The 24,228-nt window shown below is 42.9% G+C and overlaps 1 protein-coding gene across 1 annotated transcript in view; it reads left to right on the top strand.

The window, feature by feature from the left end:
* Positions 1–18,869: 18,869 nt before the first annotated feature.
* The window catches only part of SNRPE (small nuclear ribonucleoprotein polypeptide E), a 29,819-nt gene continuing 24,460 nt past the window's right edge, over positions 18,870–24,228 (top strand). Inside the window, exons 1-3 of the mRNA XM_089669387.1 lie at positions 18,870–19,006; positions 19,290–19,316; positions 19,404–19,466. Of these exons, the coding sequence (XP_089525513.1) occupies positions 18,953–19,006; positions 19,290–19,316; positions 19,404–19,466 (144 nt within the window). The 5' untranslated portion in view covers positions 18,870–18,952. The remainder of the gene's footprint in view (positions 19,007–19,289; positions 19,317–19,403; positions 19,467–24,228) is intronic.

Raw genomic sequence — 24,228 nt, 5'->3', positions numbered from 1 at the left:
TAGTGCGCATGTGCAGTCGCGTCCACGCCATTTTGCTGTGGATCAGGAGTCATAGTAGAGTTATTATACTCTGCTGGACATAAACATTAAATTTAACCGGACGACTGTGTATTTATTACAGTTTGAAATGTATACATTGGTGCCAATTCGATCTGTGTCCCTATTTAAGGGAACTGAAAGGCAGAAAAGAATTGGAATGAGGAATATGAAAAAACGATGTAAAGCTACCACACTATGTTTACATCATATTTAAAGGGGAAGCAATAAAAACATGGTAACCAGGTAGGATAAGATTATTGCTCAAATTGATATAATAGTATTAATTAGGAAGTGATCATTATACTTCCTTTAATAATGTATAAGCGATAAAATATATATTAAAATCGCTATATAAAAGGGGGTAGTAAAAGGTGTGATTACTATACCATATATCTAAGAAGCCGGTATCTAAAAGGTATTTAAAAGATCCATATTAAAATATGCGCTAAAAACCGTACTAAAACTGTATAGGTTTAAAAACTGTTTCAAAAGGAAGTACAGAGAAAATAAAAAATAATAAAAATGTATCCAACAAAATAGAATAGGATACACCTGAATCCATCAAATAGTGTCAATCATAAAATACTCCATAATAAACGCAGAACAATATATAATAATAAATACATCAAGTGATAAATGCTCCATACAATATACTAAACTCATAGAATAGAATAGACAAGAAATATAAAATGAATCCTAAAAAGACTAAAATCGGTGAAAATCATAGAATATTCCTAAAATCAAATTCATATAAGTTATCAGACCAATCTTCCAACCCTTGACAAATTAACTGTTGTCTATAAGGCAATTTAAATCAACCTCTATATTATGTCCCATGGGGTATAAGTGCCCAGTTCGTAAACCCATTTAGTCTCCATTTGTGAGACTGCACATTTTTTGTATATTTTTTGTATACTCTCCAGTGTGGGGTGACAACGTCTATCCCCACATATCTAAGGGAGGTGGGGTCTCTGTTATGGTGCAGTCTGTAATGCTTAGACAACGAGTGTTCTTTAAAGCCTCGTTTGATGTTGTAAACATGTTCGCGAAGGCGATCTCTAAATCTCTTCGTTGTACGGCCCACGTATTGTTTTATGTGCCATTGTTCCCTTAATCCCACACCCTCACCAACACAAAACTGAGACCTCTGGTCTTTGCTTGTGTGCTACATTAGGTGTAATATACCATCTTACAAGACATTTATAGTTAATTTCAACTATATTCATATTCACCAACCCATGTGTTAATCTAAACATTTTGTTTTTTTGTTGCTCATTCAGTTTTGTTCCAAGCTCATTTTCCCACTTATTTAACCGCTTAAGGACTGCCCTATAGCAGATATACTGCTACAGGGCGGCACCTGTGTGCAAAATCATGTATATATACGTGATTTTGCATTTCCGAGTAGGGGGCATGAGCCACGCGCACCCTACCCGCGCCGCCATTCGCGATCATGGATGTCAATCACCAGGTCCCGGCCGGTAATTACCTGCTGGCGTCTGGTGATTACTGAGTATCTCTGACGGGGAGGAAGTACAGCCATCCCAATCAGTGTGCTCACAGTGAAGAACACACCCCCCACCCCCTAGTAAAATACTCCCAGCACATAGTTAACCCTTTGATCGCCCCTCACATTAGCTCCTTCCTGCCCCGTGCCATTAGTACAGTGTTAGTGTTTTTTTTTAGCACTGATCACTGCATTGGTGTCACTGGAGATGTCAGTGACACCAAGTCAGTTCTCGCCCAGTGTCAGAATGTCCGTCACAGTCCCGCAGTCCTGATAAAAGTCGCTGATAGCTGCCATTAATAGTAGGAGAAAAAAAATTCCGTTATCTCTACTGCCATTTGTAAACACTATAACTTTCATGTAAACCAAGTAATTTACACATATTGGGATTTTTTTTAGCAAAGACATGTCGCAGAATACATTTTGGCCTACAGTTATGACGAAATTTGATTTTTTGTATTTTTTTACTGGACATGTTTTATAGCAAAAAGTCCTAAATATTGTTTGCGCTTATAGCGCAAAAAATAAAATAACACACAGGCGATCAAATACCACCAAAAGAAATCTCAATTCGTGGGAAAAAAAAGGACATCGATTTCATTTGGGCGCAGCGTTGCATGACCGCGCAATTGTCAGCTAAAGTAACGCAGCGCCGTAACGCAAAAAATGGCCTGGTCATGAAGGGGGGTAAATCATCAGGAGGGCAAGTGACTAAGAACACTTGGGACTCCGATCCAGGTAATTCAGTAAGGTTCTTGTAAATCCTAGAGGTAGCATGTTTTTGTATTGTGTTTAAACTAAACATATGCTCTAAAGGATACATATCTAGTACCACCATACATCTAATGTAGAAAATATTTCCTTCTTATTTTTTAAATCATGTAAAGAACATAGTTCCCCTTTATATACAATATCTTTTAAACGTGCATCACTATCCTTTATCCATTTTCCCAAAATATTATCATTCGCAGGTGGGAAAAATGTTGTTCCCACCAACGGAATTGATAGTGAATTATACTTCCAATCCATCTGTTTGTGTAGTACATCCCAAATCCTCAATACATTCCATGCCAAAGTGCCAGTATCTTCGTCCAATGTACAAAACGCATGTGGTATCCAAATAATCCAAATTGTGCCTTACTAATTACCATTTTTACCAAGCTTCTCCTCCGCGAATTATATATCCAATCCTCTATTTGTGTCATTAACACTGAGGTATAGTATCTCTTAAAATGCGGAATATTTAGTCCACCTTTCAATTTATCATTACACAAAACTTCATATTTAACTCTTGATTTTTTTATTGGCCCATATGTATCTGAGTATCATTTTTTTTTAAGGTCATGAAAAAAGACCCTTTAGGTGTATTGGGAGCATATTAAACTTATACAAGACTTTTGGTACTATGATCATCTTTATCATATTTATATGACCTATCCAGGACAACATTCCCATTAAAGTTTTCAGTTTATCCTTTATCTCATTTATTAGTGGTGTATAATTTACCTGCTATAGATTTTTTATGGATGGGGTTAATTTTATTCCCAAGTACTTTAATTCTTTTTCCTTCCATGTAAAAGGGAATTCTTTTTGAAGAATTTGTTTCTTTCTTTGGAACATTAATATTTAATATCTCTGATTTTGAGGGATTAATTTACAGGTTTGATAGCTCTCCATAGTCTTTTAATATTCTCATTAAATTAGGTAATGTTAGTCTGGGGTTTGTAATATAAAACAGCATATCATCTGCATAAGCTGCAACTTTATGTTCAACATCTCCTATCCAAATTCCTTTAACATCTACACCAGGGATTAACATTTCAAGTCCTGAGCTACTAGCCAGGCCTTAGGAGTTACTCACCACCAGTTGCTCCACCCTACCGCTACCCTGCCATGCTCCTAATCCCTCCCCTAAATATGCCCTCGTAAATTCTCTCATTAAATGACACTGTTAAATGTTTTATGCAGAATACAGTTACAGAAATAAATATATACCCTCCTTCACCCACCCCCCCATAGCCATGTCCTCTACCCCCTTTTCAAAAAAAAGAAAGGGGGGTGAGAGAAGGGGTGAGAGAAAAAGAGGGGGGGGGGCAAAAAAAGAGGGGTGATTGTTATTTCTGCTATTCACAATTATGGCACCATCCCCCCATAATTTGAGGTTATAATGAGCACAAAACCCCCCTCTTAGAACACTTGGTCTCCATTAAAGTATAATGCACCCCCCCAGAACCCACACAGGGCCCCCTACTACCTAAAGTGAATACAGAGCCCCCATCACCACCACATATACACACACACACACACATACATACACAGACACACAGACACATACATACACACATAGTCACACACACATACATAGACACACACACATGCATACACATGCATACACACACACAGACACACACATACAGTACACAGACACACACATACACAGACACACACACACATACATACATACAGACACACATACAGACACACACACATACATACAGACACACACATACATACACAGACGCACACACATACATACACACACACACACACACCGACACACATATACACAGACAAACACACACACACGTCTCCTGTTTGGCTCTCTCAGCCTGTCACACTACGTTTCTCAGCACTCCTGTCACAGACAGTTCTCCCCCTTCCTCCCACTGTTACATGCTGACTTCTCACCAGTCTGTGAATTCTCCTCCTCCTTGGGCTCTGTCAGTCACTCTCTCCTCTCACCAGACCAGACTCGTAGCATGCTTGCACAATCCACCCTGTGGCCCTCCCTATCCTTTCAGGAGCCTGTCTTAGGACCTCCTAAGGACTCTGGGCCCTTGGGTAGTGTGTAAGTGCCTAAATGCCTGAAAGCGTATTCCACCTCTGGTGCCGGCACTCTGCTCCATATCCATCTGCTGTTTGATCGATCTGGCCCTCGCCTCCATGTTATTTTCACTCGCAAAATGCGAGCAGGCGAGTGGAAATTTCAAAGCCTGATCTACACTATTTCTTACAGTTGCCTATAGCGGTTCCAAAGAAACTACAAACAACAGGGGAGAAAGTGGGCATCCCTTCCTTGTTTCATTATACATTCTAAAAAACTTTGACAGTGATCCATTAACCTTCACCGCAGCTGATGGACTGCTATATAATTCTTTAATCCACTGTAACATTCTGGGCCCAATTTCTAGTGACTCCAACGTATCTATCATAAATCCCCAATCTACTCTATCAAAGGCATTTTCAGCATCAATCGAAAGGAGATGATCACCGGAACCTTACCTTTTCTACTTTTTTGCAGGAGGAGCAATGATCTTAATCCATTGTCACTTCTTTCTCTGCCCGAAATGAATCCCACTTGATCTAAGTGTTTCCAGTACTGCATCAGCTCTTTCATCCTTGTTGTAATACCTTTGCATATAATTTTGTGCCAATGTTTAATAAAGATATAGGTCTATAACTGGTACACTGAGACCAGTCTGTCCCCTCCTTAGGTATAACTGTAATATATGCCTGAAGCAACTCTTCCCTCATCTCTTTCTCTTCACCTAATGCATTCATATATGTGCACATTTTAGGGACAAGTTGTTCTCTGAATTTCCTATAGTATCCCACTGTGAATCCATCTTACCTGCAGCTGTACTCTTCAATGCTTCGCTAACTTCATCTTCATCTAAAGCTGTTAATCTTGCCTCATCCAATCTGAGTGAGCCAGCTTCATTTAAATATGTCTGCCTTTTCCCTTTTCTTTCTTCATCTTTTTCTTAAATTTTGCTCTGTATAAACTACTGTAATATTTCTGAGAGCTGGGGGTGGACGTAGGCGTTCATGCTCAGAGCCATACCCCATATTAGGAAGCATTAGTGGGGGAGCCTCACGTCAGATTCCACGGCAATATATAGGCCAAGGGGTTTTTAAGAGCAAGTTAGGAAGGGGGGTGGTCTGGTGGGAGGGAGGGGGGATTTGGATGGGGGGGAGTGGTGGGGGGGTGGGGATATGGGAGGGGGGAGTAGGGAGGAGGCCCATGAGTTGAGGAGTCTATATCTATTCCCATGTGAACAAAAGGTGAAGAGAAATTTTAGATCGTCATGAGCCTGATTAACCTAACAACATACAATGTGAAAGGTTTAAATTCTCCTACTAAAAGGCATAAGATACTTAGGGAAATCCATCAACTTTCCACTGATGTAGTGTTTCTACAAGAGACACATCTATCATATGATACTAATGTTAAATTATACTCGAGGCTCTATCCAACTTGGTACTATGCAGACTCACCAATAAAGAGGGCTAAAGGTGTAGTGATTGGGTTCTCAAAAAATATGGGCTTTGATTTGGAGGAGAAACTAGTGGATCCAGAGGGTCGGTTTATATGTCTAAGAGGGAAAATGTGGAGACAAAAATATACATTGGCTAATATTTATGGTCCAAACTAAAATCCAGCAGTATTTATGTGCGGATTGTTGGGAAAAATCATGGATTTTAAAAGGGGTAGTCTTGTCCTGGCAGGAGATTTTAATTTTTGTTTGGATCCATGGTTGGATATGTCTTCGAGTGCGCAAAAAGGAAGAGGTAAAAAACGAAGAATGTTGAAAAAGAAGTTACATCAATACCAACTTATAGATACCTGGAGGGTGAAACATTCCAGAGAGAGAGACTATTCCTTCTTCTCTATTGCGCATAAGTCGTATTCAAGGCTGGACTATATAGTGATCGAACATAGACAATTGGACCTATTGGTTAAATCTAATATAGAGATTATGTCTATATCAGATCATGCTCCTGTCACAGCAAGGTGGGAGGAGATTGGAATAAAAGGGCTATGTGGAGATTAAATGAGATGCTTATACAGGACCCTCAGGTAGAAAGTTGAGAGAGGAAATAGAGCAATTTTTCCTGTTAAATGAAACCGAAGAAGTCTTGGTAGCCACTATTTGGGAAACACATAAGGGAAACACATAAGGGAAACACATACAGTAATTAGGGGAATTTTAATAGCTATAGTATCACATACCTGGTGACAGAGGCCAATGGAGAGAGGGCTTCCCTTGCGGCTAAGTTCCAGACTCCCCTGAAGGTGGGACAGCAGGAGTCAGGCCCAGAGTAGCACAGATCGCCTGTGGGAGTGCTTCTTTAGTGGTCCATCCAGGAGCACGGCTGATGCATTGAGATGGGGTCTGCAGGCAGGAAGCGCCTGTGCGAGGTATGCAGGTCTTCCAGAGAACAGAGGATCACAGGATAACCAGTTCAAACCAAAGTCGAGTGCCAGGTGGGGATCGGAGCAGACGTAGTCAAAAAGGAATAGCCGAGGTCATACACAGAGAGCAGGAGAGATGATCCGTTAGACAAGACGGGGTTAGGTCAGGGTTAAACAGAGCAGACAGGTCCAGGAGCAAGCCGAGTTGTTAACAGGAAATCACAAGTCTGGATAGGAAGGTACTAGGGAGCCAGAGATCAACCAGCACCTGCGAGTAGTGCAGGGCTTCCTTATAAAGGCCGTCTGGTGCCAAATTTGAGCCGATGTGAACTTCTGCGGCCATGAAAGGTACTGGCAGGGGTGCCAGGTCTCCTCACACTTCTGCTGAGGACAGAACCCTGACATATAGGGGCCAAAAAAGAAAGAAAGAACGGGAGAGAAAAATAAAAGAGGTAATGGAGGAGTTATGTGTTTTGTATCCGGCACATAAAAGAAACAGGATACGGAGATATACTTGAAGATTATACTTAAAAGAGATGAGCTAAAAGATCTACTGGAACAGGAAACAAGAAAGATAGTTAACATGATTTCAAAGGAAAGATATTAGTGAGGGAATAGGCATAGAAAATACTTGACGAAAAGACTTAAGGAAAAGAAATCGAAGAATTATATTGAAAAGATTAAAAATGAAAAAGGAGAACTAGTTTATTCCACCACTGACACCGCTAATGACTTCCAAAAATATTACAGTAGACTCTATGATGTGGGTTCCAGGAATCAGGAAGGTACAGAGGATGTAAAGAGGAAGATAACACAAGATTATTTAGAGGCTGCAGATCTGCAAAAAATATCACAAAAAGTAGCTTTTCTAGAACTGATATCCCAAGATGAAATTAATATGGCCCTGAAGAATACAACAGGAGGGAAGAGCCCAGGTCCTGATGGGTATACGATGGGGTACTATAAGAAATTTAAAGATTTAATGATCCTGAAACTCATACATACAGTTGCAAGAAAAAGTATGTGAACCCCTTGGGATTACGTGGAGTTTTGCATGAATTAGGCATAAAATGTGCTCTGAACGTCATCTAAGTCACAACAATAGAAGAACATAGTCTGCTGAACATAATACTACACAAACATTAGATGTTGCCATGGTTTAACTGCACATAACATGAAAACATTCACAGTGCAGGGAGGAAAAAGTATGTGAGGCCCTAGCTTAATGACTTCTCCCAGAGCTAATTGGAGCCAGGAGTGAGCCAACCTTGACTCCAATCAGTGTGATGATATTGGATGTGTTGCTGACAGCTGTCCTGCCCTTAAAAAACACACACCTGTTTTGGGTTTACTGGTTTCAAGAAGCACTGTCTGATGTGAACCATGCCTCGCAGAAAAGAGCTCTCAGAAGACCTACGATCAAGAATTGTTGACTTGCATGAAGCTGGAAAGGGTTACAAAAGTATCTCCAAAAGCCTTGATGTTCATGTGTCCATGGTAAGACAGACTGTTTACAAATGGAGAAAGTTTAGCACTGTTGTTACTCTCCCTAGGCGTGGCCGTCCTGTAAAAATTACTGCAAGAGCACAGCGCAGAATGCTGCATGAGGTAAAGAAGAATCCCAGAGTGTCAGCTAAAGACCTACAGAAATCTCTGGCACATGCTAACATTTTTGTTGACACATCTACAATAAGGAAAACATTAAACAAGAATGGAGTACATGGGAGGACACCACGGAGGAAGCCATTGCTGTCCAAAAAGAATATTGCAGCACATTTGAAGTTTGCAAAAGAGCACCTGGATGTTCCACAGCACTACTGGCAAAATATACTGTGGACAGATGAAACCAAGATTGAGTTGTTTGGGAAGAACACACAACACTATGTGTGGAGAAAAAAAAGGCACAGCACACCAACATCAAAACCTCATCCCCACTGTAAAACATGGCGGAGGAAGCATCATGGTTTGGGGCTGCTTTGCTGCCTTAGGGCCTGGACGGATTGTTGTCATTGATGGAAAAATTTATTCCAGAGTTTATCAAGACATTTTGCAAGAAAACGTACGACCATCTGTCCGCCAACTGAAGCTCCGCAGAGGATGGGTGATGCAACAGGACAATGACCCAAAGCATACAAGTAATTCAACAAAACAATGGCTGCAACAGCACAGAATACACCTTCTGGAGTGGCCCAGTCAGAGTCCTGACCTCAACCCGATTGAAATGCTGTGGCATGACCTTAAGAGAGCGATTCACACCAGACATCCCAAGAATATTGCTACACTGAAACAGTTTTGTGAAGAGGAGTGGTCCAAAATTACTCCAGATCGTTGTGCAGGTCTGATCTGCAACTACAGGAAATGTTTGGTTGAGGTTATTGCTGCCAAAGGAGGGTCAACCAGTTATTAAGTCCAAAGGTTCACATACTTTTTCCTCCCTGCACTGTGAATGTTTACATGTTATGTACAATTAAACCATGGCAACATTTAATGTTTGTGTAGCATTATGTTCAGCAGACTGTGTTCTTCTATTGTTGTGACTTAGATGACGTTCAGAGCACATTTTATGCCCAATTCATGCAAAACTCCACGTAATCCCAAGGGGTTCACATACTTTTTCTTGCAACTGTACATGAATGGTTTAGGAGAGGGAATGGGAATAAGAGAGGAATTGCTCCAAGCACATATACAAATTATCTTGAAAGAAGGAAAGGATAACTCACAATGCGCTAGTCATAGACCTATATCTTTATTAAATACAAATACAAAACTGTTTGCAAAAGTGCTAGCCACTAGGTTAAAAGGGTTGATGCCGGAATGGATACATTTAGATCAAGTTGGATTTGTCCCAGGTAGGGAGGGGAGGGATAATGGTTTAAGGACATTGCTCCTTCTTCAAATAGTGAGGAGAGAAAAATCACTGACAATTTTACTGTCGATTGATGCTGAAAAAGCCTTCGACAGGGTAGATTGGGGGAATATGATAAATACTCTAGGGGTCTTAGGAATAGGAGTTAGGATGTTAAAGTGTATAAAGGAGCTTTATAATGATCCAAAAGTGTATAAAGGAGCTTTATAATGGTCCATCAGTGGCAGTTAAGGTAAATGGGTCCCTCTCAGAGTTTGTTAAAATGTATAATGGTACCAGACAGGGATGTCCATTATCTCTGTTGTTATTTGTTATATCCCTGGAACCTCTGTTGGCGACGGTAAGAAACAGTGTAGATATCAGAGGAATTAAGATAGAAGAGACAGATCACAAGGTAGCAGCATAGGCAGACGATATGCTGTTTTATATAGTGAACCCTGGACTAAAGTTACCTAATTTAATGAGATTATTAAAACAATATGGACATAAACCCCTTAAAGTCAGAGATCTCGAATGTTAACATCTCTAAGAAAGAGAGGCAGGCCCCACAAAATGATTTTCCATTCACATGGAGGGAGAAGGATCTGAGTTACTTAGGAATAAAACTAACCCCTTCTATAAAGAACATATATCAGGTAAATTATATTACATTAATAAATGAAATAAAGGACAAGCTGAGAAGACTCTCAAAGGGTAGGATCTCCTGGATTGGTCAAAATGGTAATAGTCCCAAAAATTTTATATAAATTCCATATGAAGGGGGCTGGCCCTCTGTCATTCTTAGAGAAATGGGAAGGGGAACTGGGAACAAAAATGAGTGAACAACAGAAAAATAAAATATTTAAATTAACACATGGGGCAACGCATATGAACACAGTTGAAATGAATTATAAATGTTTAACGAGATGTTATCTGACACCGAGTGTTGCACATAGACAATGAGTAGAAGTATCACTGCTGTTCTGGAGAGGATGCGGATTTAAGGGAACAATGGCACATATCTGGTGGGATTGTCCAAAAATACAGGAAGTCAGAGTCATCAGTGAAACAGCATAAAAACAGTGTATTATATCATCTGATTAGCGCAATCAAAGGACTAATTCCCAAATTCTGGTAGAGACAGGAGCCCCCAAAAATAAGACAGGATCGAATATATAAATAAGATGGAGGAGCTGTACCACATAGATGAAGACAAAATGCAAATGTTTAAATGGGAATGGGGTAGATGGTACGACTTTAAGCCATCTGAGAAATATTTGGAAATAGTGAGGAGTCCCAGCAGCCTGAGGTAGGAGAGTTGATTGGAACTGGAAAGGATGAATGGAAAGAACAGGAAGATTAGGAATAGATGATTAGAGAGAAGTAAATTAGATGTGGACTTGAATGATGGAAAGAAACGGGAAGAGATATATGGAGTGGGGTTAGTTGAGGAGTGGGTGGGTGTGGGAGGTGGGGAGAAGGAAGCTGGAGATGTAGGTGAAATATTTCTTTTTTTTATAACCAGACTCCAAAAGTCTATGTTCAATCATCATATAATCCAGTTGTGAATACATCCTACGTGCCTAGGAGAAGAAAGTTTAGTCTCTTTCCCTTGGGTGTTTAACTTTCCATGCATCCATCAGTTGACATTGATGCAAGATCTTTTTTGACATACTTTAGACTCCTGCCTGCCTCTCCCCGTGCACACAATGACGCATCCATCTCCGGTTCCTTGCAAAAATTAAAATCTCCTAACACAGACGACCCCTCTTAAAGTCTGTAAGTTTTCTTAATATCCCTTCCAGGTATACCATTGGGTTTTTATTAGGACAATAAATGTCCTAATAAAAATGAGGGATTGGATAGACAGGGACGAATATATAAATAAGATGGAGGAGCTGCACCACATAGATGAAGACAAAATGGAAAATTTTAGAGAGGAATGGGGTAGATGGTACGACCTTAAGACATCTGAGAAATATTTGGAAATAGTGAGGAGTTCCAGTGGCCTGAGGTAGGAGAGTTGATTGAAACAGGAAAGGATGAATGGAAGGAAGAGTAGGAAGAGATGATTAGAGAGAAGTAAATTAGATGTGGACTGGTATGATGGAAAGAAACGGGAAGAGGTATATGGACTGGGGTTAGTTGAGGAGTGAGTAAGTGGGTGGGTGTGGGGGCGGAGGGAACTGAAGATATAGGTGAATTTTTTTTTTTTTTTTAATATGCTATACTGACAAGTTTTCCTATGTTTTCCTCTGTAATGGAAAATTTAATAAAAGACTTAATAATAAAAAAAGATATTACTTCTATATTTGCTTTCACCAGAGACTCCAAAAGTCTATGTTCAATCATTATATAATCCAGTTGTAAATACATCCTATGTGCCTAGCAGAAGTGTCGGCACCTGTGGTAGTGAGCCCTTGTAGATAGTCAACTTGGGGTTCTCCAGGGCGCGGAGTCTAAGCCCCAGCCCCTGATGGTGGGGATGGACTTGCAGCAAGCTTGGACCAGGTCGCGGTCCCCAGATACGCCCAGCTGAGCATGTGCAGACCGCTGGTGGGAGCAGAGTACAATGGGAGGAGACAAACGGAAATCTGATAGGCTAGCTGAGGTCAGGACGGGCGCAAAACAAGCACAGTCAGAGAATGAAGCCAGGGTCGGTACACGAGTAGTCAAATGCAGGATACAGGAGATAGCAACACACAGGAGCTGCAGGTGCTAGGAGCTTCAGATGCCCGCCGAACAATGTTACACAATTAGCTCTTACCTTCCCGGAATGTGACCAGCCTGAAGTGGTCTGGTGTGCCCTGTGCAGCTGAGGGTCCCGGTTACTGAGAGCCCATGGGTTGCCGTGCGGCTGGAGGTGGGGAGAGGCCCGGTGGAAAAGTGAAGGACGCCGGGAGTGTCCATGTGATTGATCGGGTGACAGCCCTGAGAGACTGGTGGACGGCACTGGGGAGAGCCTGGTGAGGACCCGTGGAGTGGCGGTTTCCATGCAGGGTGGCCCTCGAACATCAGTGGTGACCCCCTGAGACCCCTGAAGGCAAATAGCATCCGAAGCTCAGTTGGATGTCTCAGAGCACAGGTGGAGCAGGTGAGTCACCGCAGGAGGCGGTAAATCCCCAGTGTTGCTGTTGATGATGCTGGAAGAAATTTGGATATACTGTACTGAGAGCAACCCATTCTTTCACAAATATTTGTAGAAGCAGTCTGCATGCCTAGGTGCTTAATTTTATACACGAGGCCATGGAGGTGAGTGGAGGAGTGTCCCAATACATTTGGTGTATGTGGTATCGCTGTGATCATCAGGAGAGGGAGAATTTATTTGGGTTGTCCTTTGGTGGTAGGTTACGGTAGTAGCAAAAAATATAGAGCTAAATTTAAAAAATTATTTTTTTTACTATTTTTGGCCAGTTAACCTTTGATGATAAGAAATTATGAGATATCTGTTACCAGTTACCACCAAAAGAAAGCCCAATTTGTCCTGAAAAAAACATGGTACAATCCATCTGGATGTACAAAATAGTTGTGATAATATGTACGATTTTACTAACACATGTCAAAGTTGCAAAATTGTAGAAATGCAGGACGCAATGGATCTTTGGGGTTCCTGATCTGTAGGGGGATGACTGGGATGATATGTGGGACTATCCCTTCTGCAACCTGGTATTGACCAGAGATCGACTCATCCAATTTAAACTGTTGCATAGAATAGACTATGCGCCTGCTAGGCTGTCACGTATATATTCCTCAGATTCGGTGGAATGCTGGCGCTGTACATCTTCCTTAGCAGAATTTGATCATATTTTTTGTTCCTGCCCGAAGATTCAAGACTTTTGGTGTGAAGTGGTCCGGTCTCTGATAGATGTCACAACATTGCAAATTCTGCAAACTATATCGGTGTGGCTTCTTGGACTGGTAGAGGAGCTGGCACCTCTACGCGCACAGAGACCCTCCATTCAGTGACCCTGTTCTATGCTCATAAGGCTATCTTGCTCCATTGGAAGAGACCTGAAGCTCCCACTATCTCATATTGGAAGTCCCTGATTAACAAGATGTTACCATTATATAAGGCGACCTATTCGAGCAGAGGTTCCCCAAAAAAGTTCGATAAGGTCTGGCATTGTTGGGTTTCTGCCTCCTCTACCCTAGCATGAACATTTAGGGGTGTTTGCAGATGTTGCCTGGTACTATGTTTGGTTCTTGGTATCTGTTGGAAAATAGATCATATACATAGATTGTCTAATATTACCTTGCCTGTGGTTCTCTGGGTATGTTGCATGTGAAGTTTATATTTTGTATGGTTGGGGCACCTGCACTTTGACTCTGTTTTAATGAAGGCATTACACTGTTGTTGGGAAGCGGGGCAGGGGGTGGGATAACTTTGTAATTTTGTTGTTTGATTTTGTTTTTACTGGCTGTGCCAGTTGCTGTATTTTTATACTTGTTAAATTAAACTTAATAAAAATAATTTTTCAAAAAAAAGTTGCAAAATTGTGTTCAAGCATTAAGATTTGTGCTAGGCTTTCGCAATGATCTGCAGTAAAAATGCATATAGCAGTAAGCGGTATATTATTACCACTTTTTGGTGCATTTTGGACATGTGACTCAAAAACCACACCAAAAACACAACGTAGGTGCATTTTTGCCATGTTTTACATTGACTCAATGGGGAGGTGAGTTTTTACTGCACCAAAAATGCAGCAAGCAGGACTTTTTGAAAAATGCACTGAACCTGCAATGGAACAGTGTGAAGAGTTCCATAGGAATACATGGTCACTGCTCTTCTAAATGCAAAATATATATTAAAATAAAAATATAAATATATAAAATATATATATATTTGTTGTGAAAATGATAAAAAATAAAATCTGATTTAATTTAACCACTTGCCCTAAAGAGGATTTACCCCCCTTAATGACCAGGCTTCTTTTTGCTACTCTGCGATGCACTAATTCAACTGATAATTGATTGGTGTGATCAGATGCTTTCCCAATTTACAAATGCTGCTTATATCCTGCAAAACAGAAGTGATGAATTGCTCGTAGCTTCCGATTTCTTAGACTATAGAGATGATTGGCACCATTCCGGTCTCCAATCAGCTCTATGGTCAGCTGGCAGAAACACCAGCTGCATTCTCAAGTTCCCCCGATGGCATGGGACTGCCCGAGAAGGCAGTGGAGGAGGGGGGGCATCATCTCCCACTGCTTGTAAAAGCAATCCTGCAGCTAATTAGCCACTAGGATTGCTTTTACATGAAAGCCAATCACCGGCTGAAAAAAAACGATACCAGGATGATGCCTGTAGTTGTAGGCATAATCGCTGGTCCTTGTTAGCTATATATGCTATGTTCTTTTTTTTTTTTTTTGTATGCAGACTGTGGTCTGAATGAAAAAAAGAGAAGAAACATCTGGCAGAAAAGTGTGTGGTATGCCCACCATTAGAATATACCACCCTGCATCCACACACTTCTAATGGTGGGCACACATTAGGTCGCACGGTGCCAGTTCCAAGATTGTACAAATATATAAATAGTGGCACGCTTGAATAAAAATTGTCCACATGTAAGTGGTAACCCATATGGAAAAGGGATGACACCAAGTCCCAAACTATCTTGCCACTGCTCCCTATGTAGTCTGGGCATCCGGGGGGCTCCACGTGGCTATCTTTTCCCTTGTAAATCCGAAACATACAAGTATAGCCTGTTGCCCTCTCACAGGTCTTATACATCTTGACCCCATATCTGGTATGCTTGCTGGGGAGAAATTGTTTGAATGCAAGGCAGCCAGAAAAATTAATGAGGGACTCATCAACACAGATGTTTTGCTGGGGAGTATAGACATCTGAAAATTTTTGGTTAAGGTGATTTACGAGGGGCTGAATTTTGTGGAGCCGGTCAAATTCAGGGTCACCTCGAGGATGACAGAGTGTATTGTCGTTGAAATGCATAAAACACATTATAGTCTCATATCTATGTCTGGCCATGGCAGTATAGAACCAGGCATATGATGAACTGGGTCTGTGGACCAATACAACCGCAATTAATTTTTTTTAGTAATGCCCATGTTGAGGTTTAGGCCCAAAAAAATTCAGAAACCGTAATGGGTTTCCATGTGAATGGTCTGGCAAGGTTTGAATTTGGGTTGGTGGTGTTAAATTGTTGTACATATAAATTGCTTTGATCCACAATCAATGCATACAGATATTCTGTGAAAAACAGCTTCAAAAAATAAAGGGGAGTAGCTAAATTTGCTGTTTCTGCCTGAATTCCAGGTCGGGCAGTGGATAGGGGAAGTACAGGTGCTGCAGAATTTGTGGGCTGCCAATCGGGATTTGCAAGCACATATGGAAGGACACTAGGGGCTCTATGGGCCTGTGTGCAAATTCTTGGTGGTTGCGGGACAATACTTGTGCTCGCCACCTCACCAGCTTGTACTGCGCCTATGGGACTCGCCAAATCACCATGTGATACTGCAGCGCTGGTATGTGAAAGACAAAGATGTACTAGGCCGCTGGTGCTCGCCAGTTCACCAAAAGGTAGCGTGGCACTAGTACCGGCAAGTGCTAACAGAGATCAGGCCTGATTCTGCGAACACTGCGGTTTTGTGTGCAATGTATCAAGTGACAGTGACCTACTGACACTGCACTTGCTGGGTGAGAAGGGGGGGTAAGCGTAGGGGCTAAACGCAGGTGCTGGCAGGTGTCGGGGATGATCCCACTAACGCTGCGTTTTTGGGGATGGTATACTAATATGAACGCTGGTATAGTGCTGATCTGATCAAAGATATTGATCTGTTCAGACACTATACTAGCAATGGAGGTTTATTGTGTATGAGCATGTTCCTGGCAATCAAGGGGTTAAATATGATTACTGGTGTGCTGATGGGCAATCTGATGCTATCTGGGAGGGGTGCGAAAACCACGGGAGCGCGAATCGCGTATATATACATGATTTTGCGCACCCGTGCCGCCCTGTAGCAGTATTTCTGCTATAAGGAAAACTCATACAAATGAGCACAGAGAGGCCACTCCAGGTGGAAACATGTGAACAGTTAATCATGAGCTCACCACTGCTGCCTTCTTAATCATATGCATGATGAGGAGAACTGGAAAAAAAAGGCGCTGTGGAAAATGCTCTCAGACAAGCACCTTAGTGAAGGTGCATCTTTATTGGGTGAGACAAAGTAGCAAATATAATAAAATTGACCAGCCTGAAGTGGACAGTGTGACTCCAATGGACGGCCCGTCTGCTCTGAAGGGAGCTGAGATCAGAGAATGCTCCTGTCGGCTTCAAATCACGTGGTGTCACCGTACCAGCGTCCTGGGTGGTGTCACCATGGCAAGCGAAGGCAGTGTCCGGCGTTGGCTTCAGCTGGGAGCATATGTAGGGTTACCAAGACGACATGTTTCGTGCAGTTGCGCTTTGTCAAGTCTCCGGAGACAGCCACTTACCTGTCCCTCAGTCCAGCAATGTCCTTACCACCACTGGTTTCACCGGCCGTCTTCTCTCCCTGGTGCTGGCATCTTCAGTGTGGGCACCCGGCTGTGGAAGCTCGTGGTTTCACAGCCGGGTGCCCACTGTGCATGCGTGAGAAGCGCTGCGCTTTGTGAATGGTCTCGTTGTCTTCTGGGACCTGTTATGTGTCCCAGAAGACTATGGGGAGGGAGGGGAGGAGGACATCTGCTTGCGATCACCTAGGCCAGGGGTGGGCAACTGTGGCCCTCCAGCTGTTGTAGAACTACAAGTCCCATGAGGCATTGCAAAACTGACAGTTACAAGCATGACTCCCAAAGGCAGAGGCATGATGGGACTTGTAGTTCACCAACAGCTGGAGGGCCACAATTGCCCACCCCTGGCCTAGGCGATCCCAGCGGAAGTGGGAGTGGGTACCTGACAAATTTGGGTGCTCCCCAAAGGTGCCAATCCTTAATGAGGATCGGGGGACAAAGACTTAACCACTTCCCGTCCGGCCCATGTATATAAACAGCCTGAGGGTGGCAGTGCAGGATCGGTTAGCCGTTTATAAACGGTCTCCCCGCACCCTGCTTGTGCACGCTCCCTTGGAGCGCGCAGCACCGCAATCCGGTGCCCGCTGTGTCCTCTGGACACAGTGGAATACCAATCATCGGACAGGACCTCTGTGCGAGGTCCCGATCATGTGATCACTGATTGGCCAATCAGTGATCACATGCAGAGTAGTAAGCAAGATGTCACTTCTGACATCATTGCTTACTACGTGTGAAATCTGTGAATGATCACAGAGGTCACATGGTACAAGGCTATTCACAACAGCCTTGTACTATGTGACTAGCTGTGACCAATCACAGCTCACACAGTAGTACTCAATAGCTGCAGGAATGCAGCCAGAGAGGAGAAATTATTGCTTTTACAGCTTTTATGGGTGTAAAAGCAATCTCCTATATTGTAAGCTCCAAGGAGCAGGGCCCTCCTATCCCTCTTGTATTGAACTGTATTGTTGCTGTATTGTCTCCCTTTATATTGTAAAGCGCTTTATAAATCCTGTATAATAATAATAATCAGTGTAAAAAAAAAAATCTTTATCACCCCCCACAAGTAGTACAGTATCACCATGGTGACATTGTACTGCTAGGGTGACGGTATGCAAAAAAAAACCATAAATAATATAAAAAAAAGTTTAAAAATTATAATTTTTGGTTACAAACTAATTTGGGTTATTTTTTTTTTACTAAAAAGATAACGGAATTGTGGCCAAGATTTATGATGAAATACTATTTATTTGCAAAATGTTATAAGAAAAAACACTTTTTTAAAAAAAAATTTGGACTTTTTCATTTACATAGCAAAAAAAATAAAAATCCGAGTGGTGAATAAATACCACCAAAATAAAGCTTTATCTGTCTCAAAAAAATGCTAAAAAATTCATATGGGTACAGGGTTGCATGGCCGCGCAACTGTCATTCAAAGTGTGATAGTACCGAAAGCTGAAAATTGGCCTGGACAGGAAGGGGGTAAAAGTGTCCGGACTGGAAGTGGTTAAAGCAGAACTTCCCCTTTTGGGTGGAGCTCCGCTTAAGACACCTAGCCTGCACTGTTCACTTATCATGAGATTGTTTAGAGCTTTGGCTTCCCACCTCCATTCAAGAAAATGACACACTATTGAGAGTTCCTTCTAAAACTATGTCTCATGGAATTCCTCGCTACCCCTAACGCTTCTTTTGTAGTCACATTGCATAGTGTCCTATTCCATTATCAAAAATGGCCGTCTGAATAATAGTACTTCCGGAATGCAGTTTCTGTTTTTCCGTTTCCTGGGTGAGTCAGGGTCATCGATTGGCGCTTCCTTGTGCGGCCATTAGAGCAGTTTCGAATCCAACGAGGAGAATGGCTTACCGTGGACAGGGGCAAAAAGTACAGAAAGTGATGGTTCAGCCCATCGTATCTTTTTTGTGTGTCGATGTTGTTTCGGTGCATCTTTAACGTTTGTTAGCCAAGTGGCTTGTTTGTAAGTGAAGCAAACGTTCGTTTCCACGTGTTTGGGCTTCTTGTTGGTGCTGCTGTTTTGTTGTAAGAAAGTTGACGTGTGCCTTTAACTGGTGTATTTGCCCGGTGCTTCAGTTGTAATGGAGATGAAATCAGATTTGGTTTTGAATGAAATGTGTCACAGATACAGTCGGCACGTGTTTTGCAGAATGTTTCTTTCCTTAACCTTCCTTACCAGAATCTGATCTTCAGATATCTTCAGAATGTGAGTATATTTCATTCATTTTATTCCTCTGAGTTACAGTGTTTGTATTTATCTTATTGGTAGATAATTTTCTCTGCTTTCTTCCAGAGATCCCGAATCCAAGTGTGGCTTTATGAACAAGTGAGCATGCGCATAGAAGGTTGCATCATTGTAAGTGTTATTTTTCCTTCTAAACGAACCTGGTCCCCAAAATGTTGGGGGGGGGGGGGTTGTGCTTTTAAAAGCACATTGGTAAGATTTGCTGGCTCACAAAATCTTGTGCTTGTGCAGGGGCAGAGTATGGGAGCAGAGATTCTATGAGCGTGAGGAATGTCAAGGGGCAAATGGCGCATTACAGACTGGGACTGTTGTTCTGACTAGCCCGATGGGGAGCTGTCATTGCTTGGGGGATGGAAATGCAGTTGGTGATAGGAAATGCTAAGCATTCAGTACTTCCAGGCCAGTCAAAATTGCACAGGTGGGGTGGTGCCAGTGAGCACTAAATATCACTGTAGTTGTCACACAGTTTTCAAAATGCCAGTAAGCTCTATTTAACCACTTTCCCTCCAAAGTATTTACTCCCCTTCCTGACCAGGCCATTTTTTGTGATATGGCGCTGCGTTACTTTAACTGACAATTGTGCGGTCACGCAACGCTGCAACTAAATTAAATTTACGTCCTTTTTTCCCAACAAATAGCTTTCTGTGGTATGTGATCACCTGTGCGGTTTTTATTTTTGCGCGCTATAAATTTAAAAAGACTGACAATATTTTTGACTCTTTGCTATTAAACATGCCCAGTGTGTGTGTGTGTGTGTGTGTGTGTGTGTATGTATATATATATATATATATATATACACACACACACACACACACACGCGGATATATTATTATTTTACTAGTAATGGCTGCAATCAGCGACTTGTAGCATGACTGTGGCGGGCATTCTGACACTGGGGGGATCTGGCTTGGTGTCACTGACATCCTCAGTGACACCAATACCATGATCGTTGATAATAAAAAGCACTGTACTGATGGGGTTAATATCTGGGGCAATCAAAGGGGTAACTGTGTGCTGTTTCACTATGGAGGCTGTGTGTGTGCTTCACTGTAAGCACACTGCTTTGTATAGCAGAGCCATACAAAGCAGTGTGTAGGAGCTGACAGGGGAGAGATCTGTATTGTTTACATACAGGTCCCTTCCCCATCGGAGATACTCGGCGATCACTGGGTGCTGCTGAGTAATTACCGGCCAGTGATTGACAGCCGAGGCCGCTAATGGCGGCACAAGTAGGGCGCACACGCCCCCTACCCATAATTGCAAAATCACGCGTATTCATGATTTTGCAAACCTGTGCTGCCCTGTAGCAGTATTTCTGCCTTTAGGATGGCGCGGAACTGGTTAAACAGTATGGCGTTTAACTACTTGCCCTCCTGAGGATTTACCCCCCTTCCTGACCAGGCCTCTTTTTGCTACTCGGCGCTGCACTAATTCAACTGAAAAGTGCGCGGTCATGCAATGCTGCACCCAAACGAAATTTAAGTCCTTTTTTATTCACACAAATAGCTTTCTTTCTGTGGTATTTGATCACCTGTGCGCTTTTTGTTTTTCACACTATAAACAAAAGAACAAAAATTTTGAAGAAAAACGATATTTGTTTAATTTCAGCTATAAAAAATATATAGTAAACTCAAAGTTAGTTATAAATTTAGGCCAAAATGTATTCTGCTACATGTTTTTGGTAAAAAAAATCCCAATAAGTGTATATTGATTGCTTTGTGTGAAAGTTATAGCGTCTACAAACTATGGTATAGATACTGAAATTTACACCTTTTTTTTTTTGCTATACAGCGCTGCGCTAGTTTAATGGACAATTGCGCGGTCATGCAATACGGTACATAAATGAAATTTATGTCCTTTTTTCACACAAATAGAGCTTTCTTTTGGTGGTATTTGATCACCTGTGCACTTTTTATTTTTGGGCGCTATAACCAGAAAAGATTTAAAAAAAAAACAATATTTTTTCATTTCGGTCATAAAAAATAGTTTCGGCATAAATTTAGGCCAAAATGTATTCTGCTACGTTTTTGGTTAAAAAATCCCAGTAAATGTATATTTATTGCTTTGTGTGAAAGTTATAGCGTCTACAAACTATGGTATAGATAATGGAATTTACACAGCTTTTACTTTCTGACTGCCCATCACATTTCTGAGGTGCTAAAATACCAGGATAGTACAAACACCCTCAAATGACCCCTTTTCGGGAAGTAGACACCCTAAACTATCTGCTGAGAGGCATATTGAGTTCATGGAAGATTTATTTTTTTTTCTTCTTCTCCTCCTTCTCCTCCTCCTTCTCCTTCCCCCTCCCCCTCCTCCCTTTTTTTTTTTTTTTTCTTCATTTTCCAAAAACTTGTGGCAACAAATGAGATCTGCAAAATACTTACCGTGCTTCTTATCAAATTCCTTGGGGTGTCTACTTTCCAAAAAGGGGTCATTTGGGGGGTTAGGTGCTATCCTGGCATTTCAGGGCCTCCGAAGCTGTGATAGTCTGGAAGTGTAATGAGGAAATAAAGCCCTTTAAAAGCCTGAAGGTGCTTATTGGATTTTGGGGTCCTGTACTTGGCTAGACTGCCAAAACGTCTCTCACATGTGGTACTTACATACTCGGGAGAAGTAGCAGAATGTATTTTGGGGAGTAATTCCACATATATCCATGACATGTGTGAGCAGTAAATCATTTAAATGACAATTTTGTGTAAAAAAAAAAAAAAAAATTTTCTAAGTCTTCCAGGACAGCCATCTGAGACCTTGGGCTCCTCCCTCCGGATCAGGAAACACACCATCCCCTATGCCTTTAAAAGGCGGGCCTCACATCCAGTTTTTTGTGTTTCCTGAGCCGGAAGGATGCACGCCAGTAGGAGCTAGGGTGATCCTCGCACCCTCAGGAAGGCTGGCCTGGAAGGGTGTGGTGCGGTCTGTACCTCCGTCCCCGGTGCCTTCCACGTGGTGGGGCTGGCATCTGGTGGTGTCCTTCAGGCCCAGGTGGGTAACCGGCGCTGCCGCATGTCACTGGGGCTTGCCCGATCGTAGCCTCTCCTCGGACCCGGCATTCAGTTGAATGTGCAGGGGAAAGGCGGGACTTCCGGTTGGGCGCGGCCTTGTGTTCCAGCAACCGGAAGTAGCAGGGCGGATGCGCTCCACAGGCCGGTAGTCCGCCAGTGACGTCAGCACCGGGCGCCAGAGACGCGGCTCCGATCTCCAGAGGAGCAGGCACCACCAGGGGAATTAAAAGCCGGTGGGCGTTCGGAGCGGCGGCGCTGTCTCCACGCCAGGGGGATGATGGAAGCAGGACCTTCTCAGACTGACCCAGGTCCCGGTACCGGCTCCTCCCAGGTAAGCTTGGGGAGGCTCCCCTTTATGCTATATTCCTGGGGGGGGAGGTGTTTTTAGGAGGTCCCTTAAGTCCCCAAGTTTGTGGGTGTTAGGGTACGCTGCAATTTTTTTCCACAGTACTGGATGCAGTGGGGGTCCTGGGATATTGTTCCTCTCAAGTGCCTAGTTCTGTTTTTTTGTCATTTCTTCTTTAGACTAAAACACAGGACAGGACCCTGGTACAGGCCCCAAAGAGGAGATGTGCAGTGTGTGCGGCCAAGTTAGGCGCAGGATATGAGAAGCCTTTATGCCGAAACTGCATTGATAGTCTTGTTAGAGACGAATCTTTTACAACATGCCATAAAGTTTTGTCCTCTATTAAAGAGGATATGTCGGCAACTTTTCAGCCGTTTGAGTCCCTTCTGGATAGGGTTCAGTCTCCTTTGGAGATTGGTTCGCAGTCTGCATTGGGGATCATGCCCTCCCGGCATGTAGTTTCGGAAGAGGAGGAAGACATTCCTCGATCTCGGACATCCTCCCAGTTAGGTTCAGGGTCCGAGGAGGAGGAAGCCCCCACCTCTTCAGGCTCTAAGTATAGATTGGCCCTAGAAGAGGTGGACGAGCTTTTGAAAGCAATTTATGAAACTCTGGAGATAGAGGAGGAAGAAGTGATCTTGTCGAAGCATGCTCTCATGTATCAGGGGCTTCATGCTAAAAAAGCCAGAGTTTTTCCGGTCCATAGTTCCTTGGTTGAAACTATCAGACAGGAGTGGGAAAGCCCGGAGAGGAGGCCCTTCTTTTCCGGTGCCCTAAAGAGGAGATTCCCCTTTGACGTGGACCCCTCGCAACCCTGGAACAAGGTTCCAAAATTAGACACCCTTTGTCCAGGATTTTGAAAAGGACGGATCTGGCCTTTGAGGACATGGGGGCCTTAAAGGACCCTATGGACAAGAGGGGGGAAGTTTTGTTGCGAAGAGCCTGGGAATCCTCTTCAGTCAGTTTGAAGCCAGCCCTGTCGGCGACTTGTGTGGCCAGAAATTTGGAGTGCTGGTTAGCCCAACTACAGAATCACCTAGCGGCAGGAACCTCGAGGCAGCAGATCCTAAAATCACTACCGTTGCTTCTGAAAGCGGCGGGGTTTTTGGCGGGCGCCTCGGCAGAATCGGTCAAGCTTGCGGCCAGGTCCTCAGCCCTGGTTAACTCCGCTAGGCGAGCTTTGTGGTTAAAGACCTGGGCGGGGGATTCAGCGTCCAAGTTGCGTTTATGCGCATTACTATTTTTGGGGGATAACCTTTTTGGCCCAGGCCTGGAGGAGGCTCTTGAGCGTACGGCAGATAGGAAGAAGGCCTTCCCAGAGAGTAGAAAAAAGGTCTTTCCTAGGAAACCCTTTCGGCCTAGAACCCAAGTGCTTCCGAATAGAGAAGTTCAGCCAAAGAAGCATTGGACAGGGCATAAAAACAGAGGCCGGGGAGGGATATTATTCAATCCTCCTCAGGGATCCTCCAAGCCCCAATGACTTGGAGGGCCCGGTAGGGGGAAGGTCGGGGTCCTTTCTCCC

Source organism: Staurois parvus, unplaced genomic scaffold (genome assembly GCF_062004578.1).
Source record: "Staurois parvus isolate SC_StPar_1 unplaced genomic scaffold, SC_StPar_1.0 ptg000074l, whole genome shotgun sequence".
NCBI classification, from domain to species: Eukaryota; Metazoa; Chordata; class Amphibia; order Anura; family Ranidae; genus Staurois; species Staurois parvus.
This window is presented reverse-complemented; position numbering and strand designations above follow the sequence as displayed.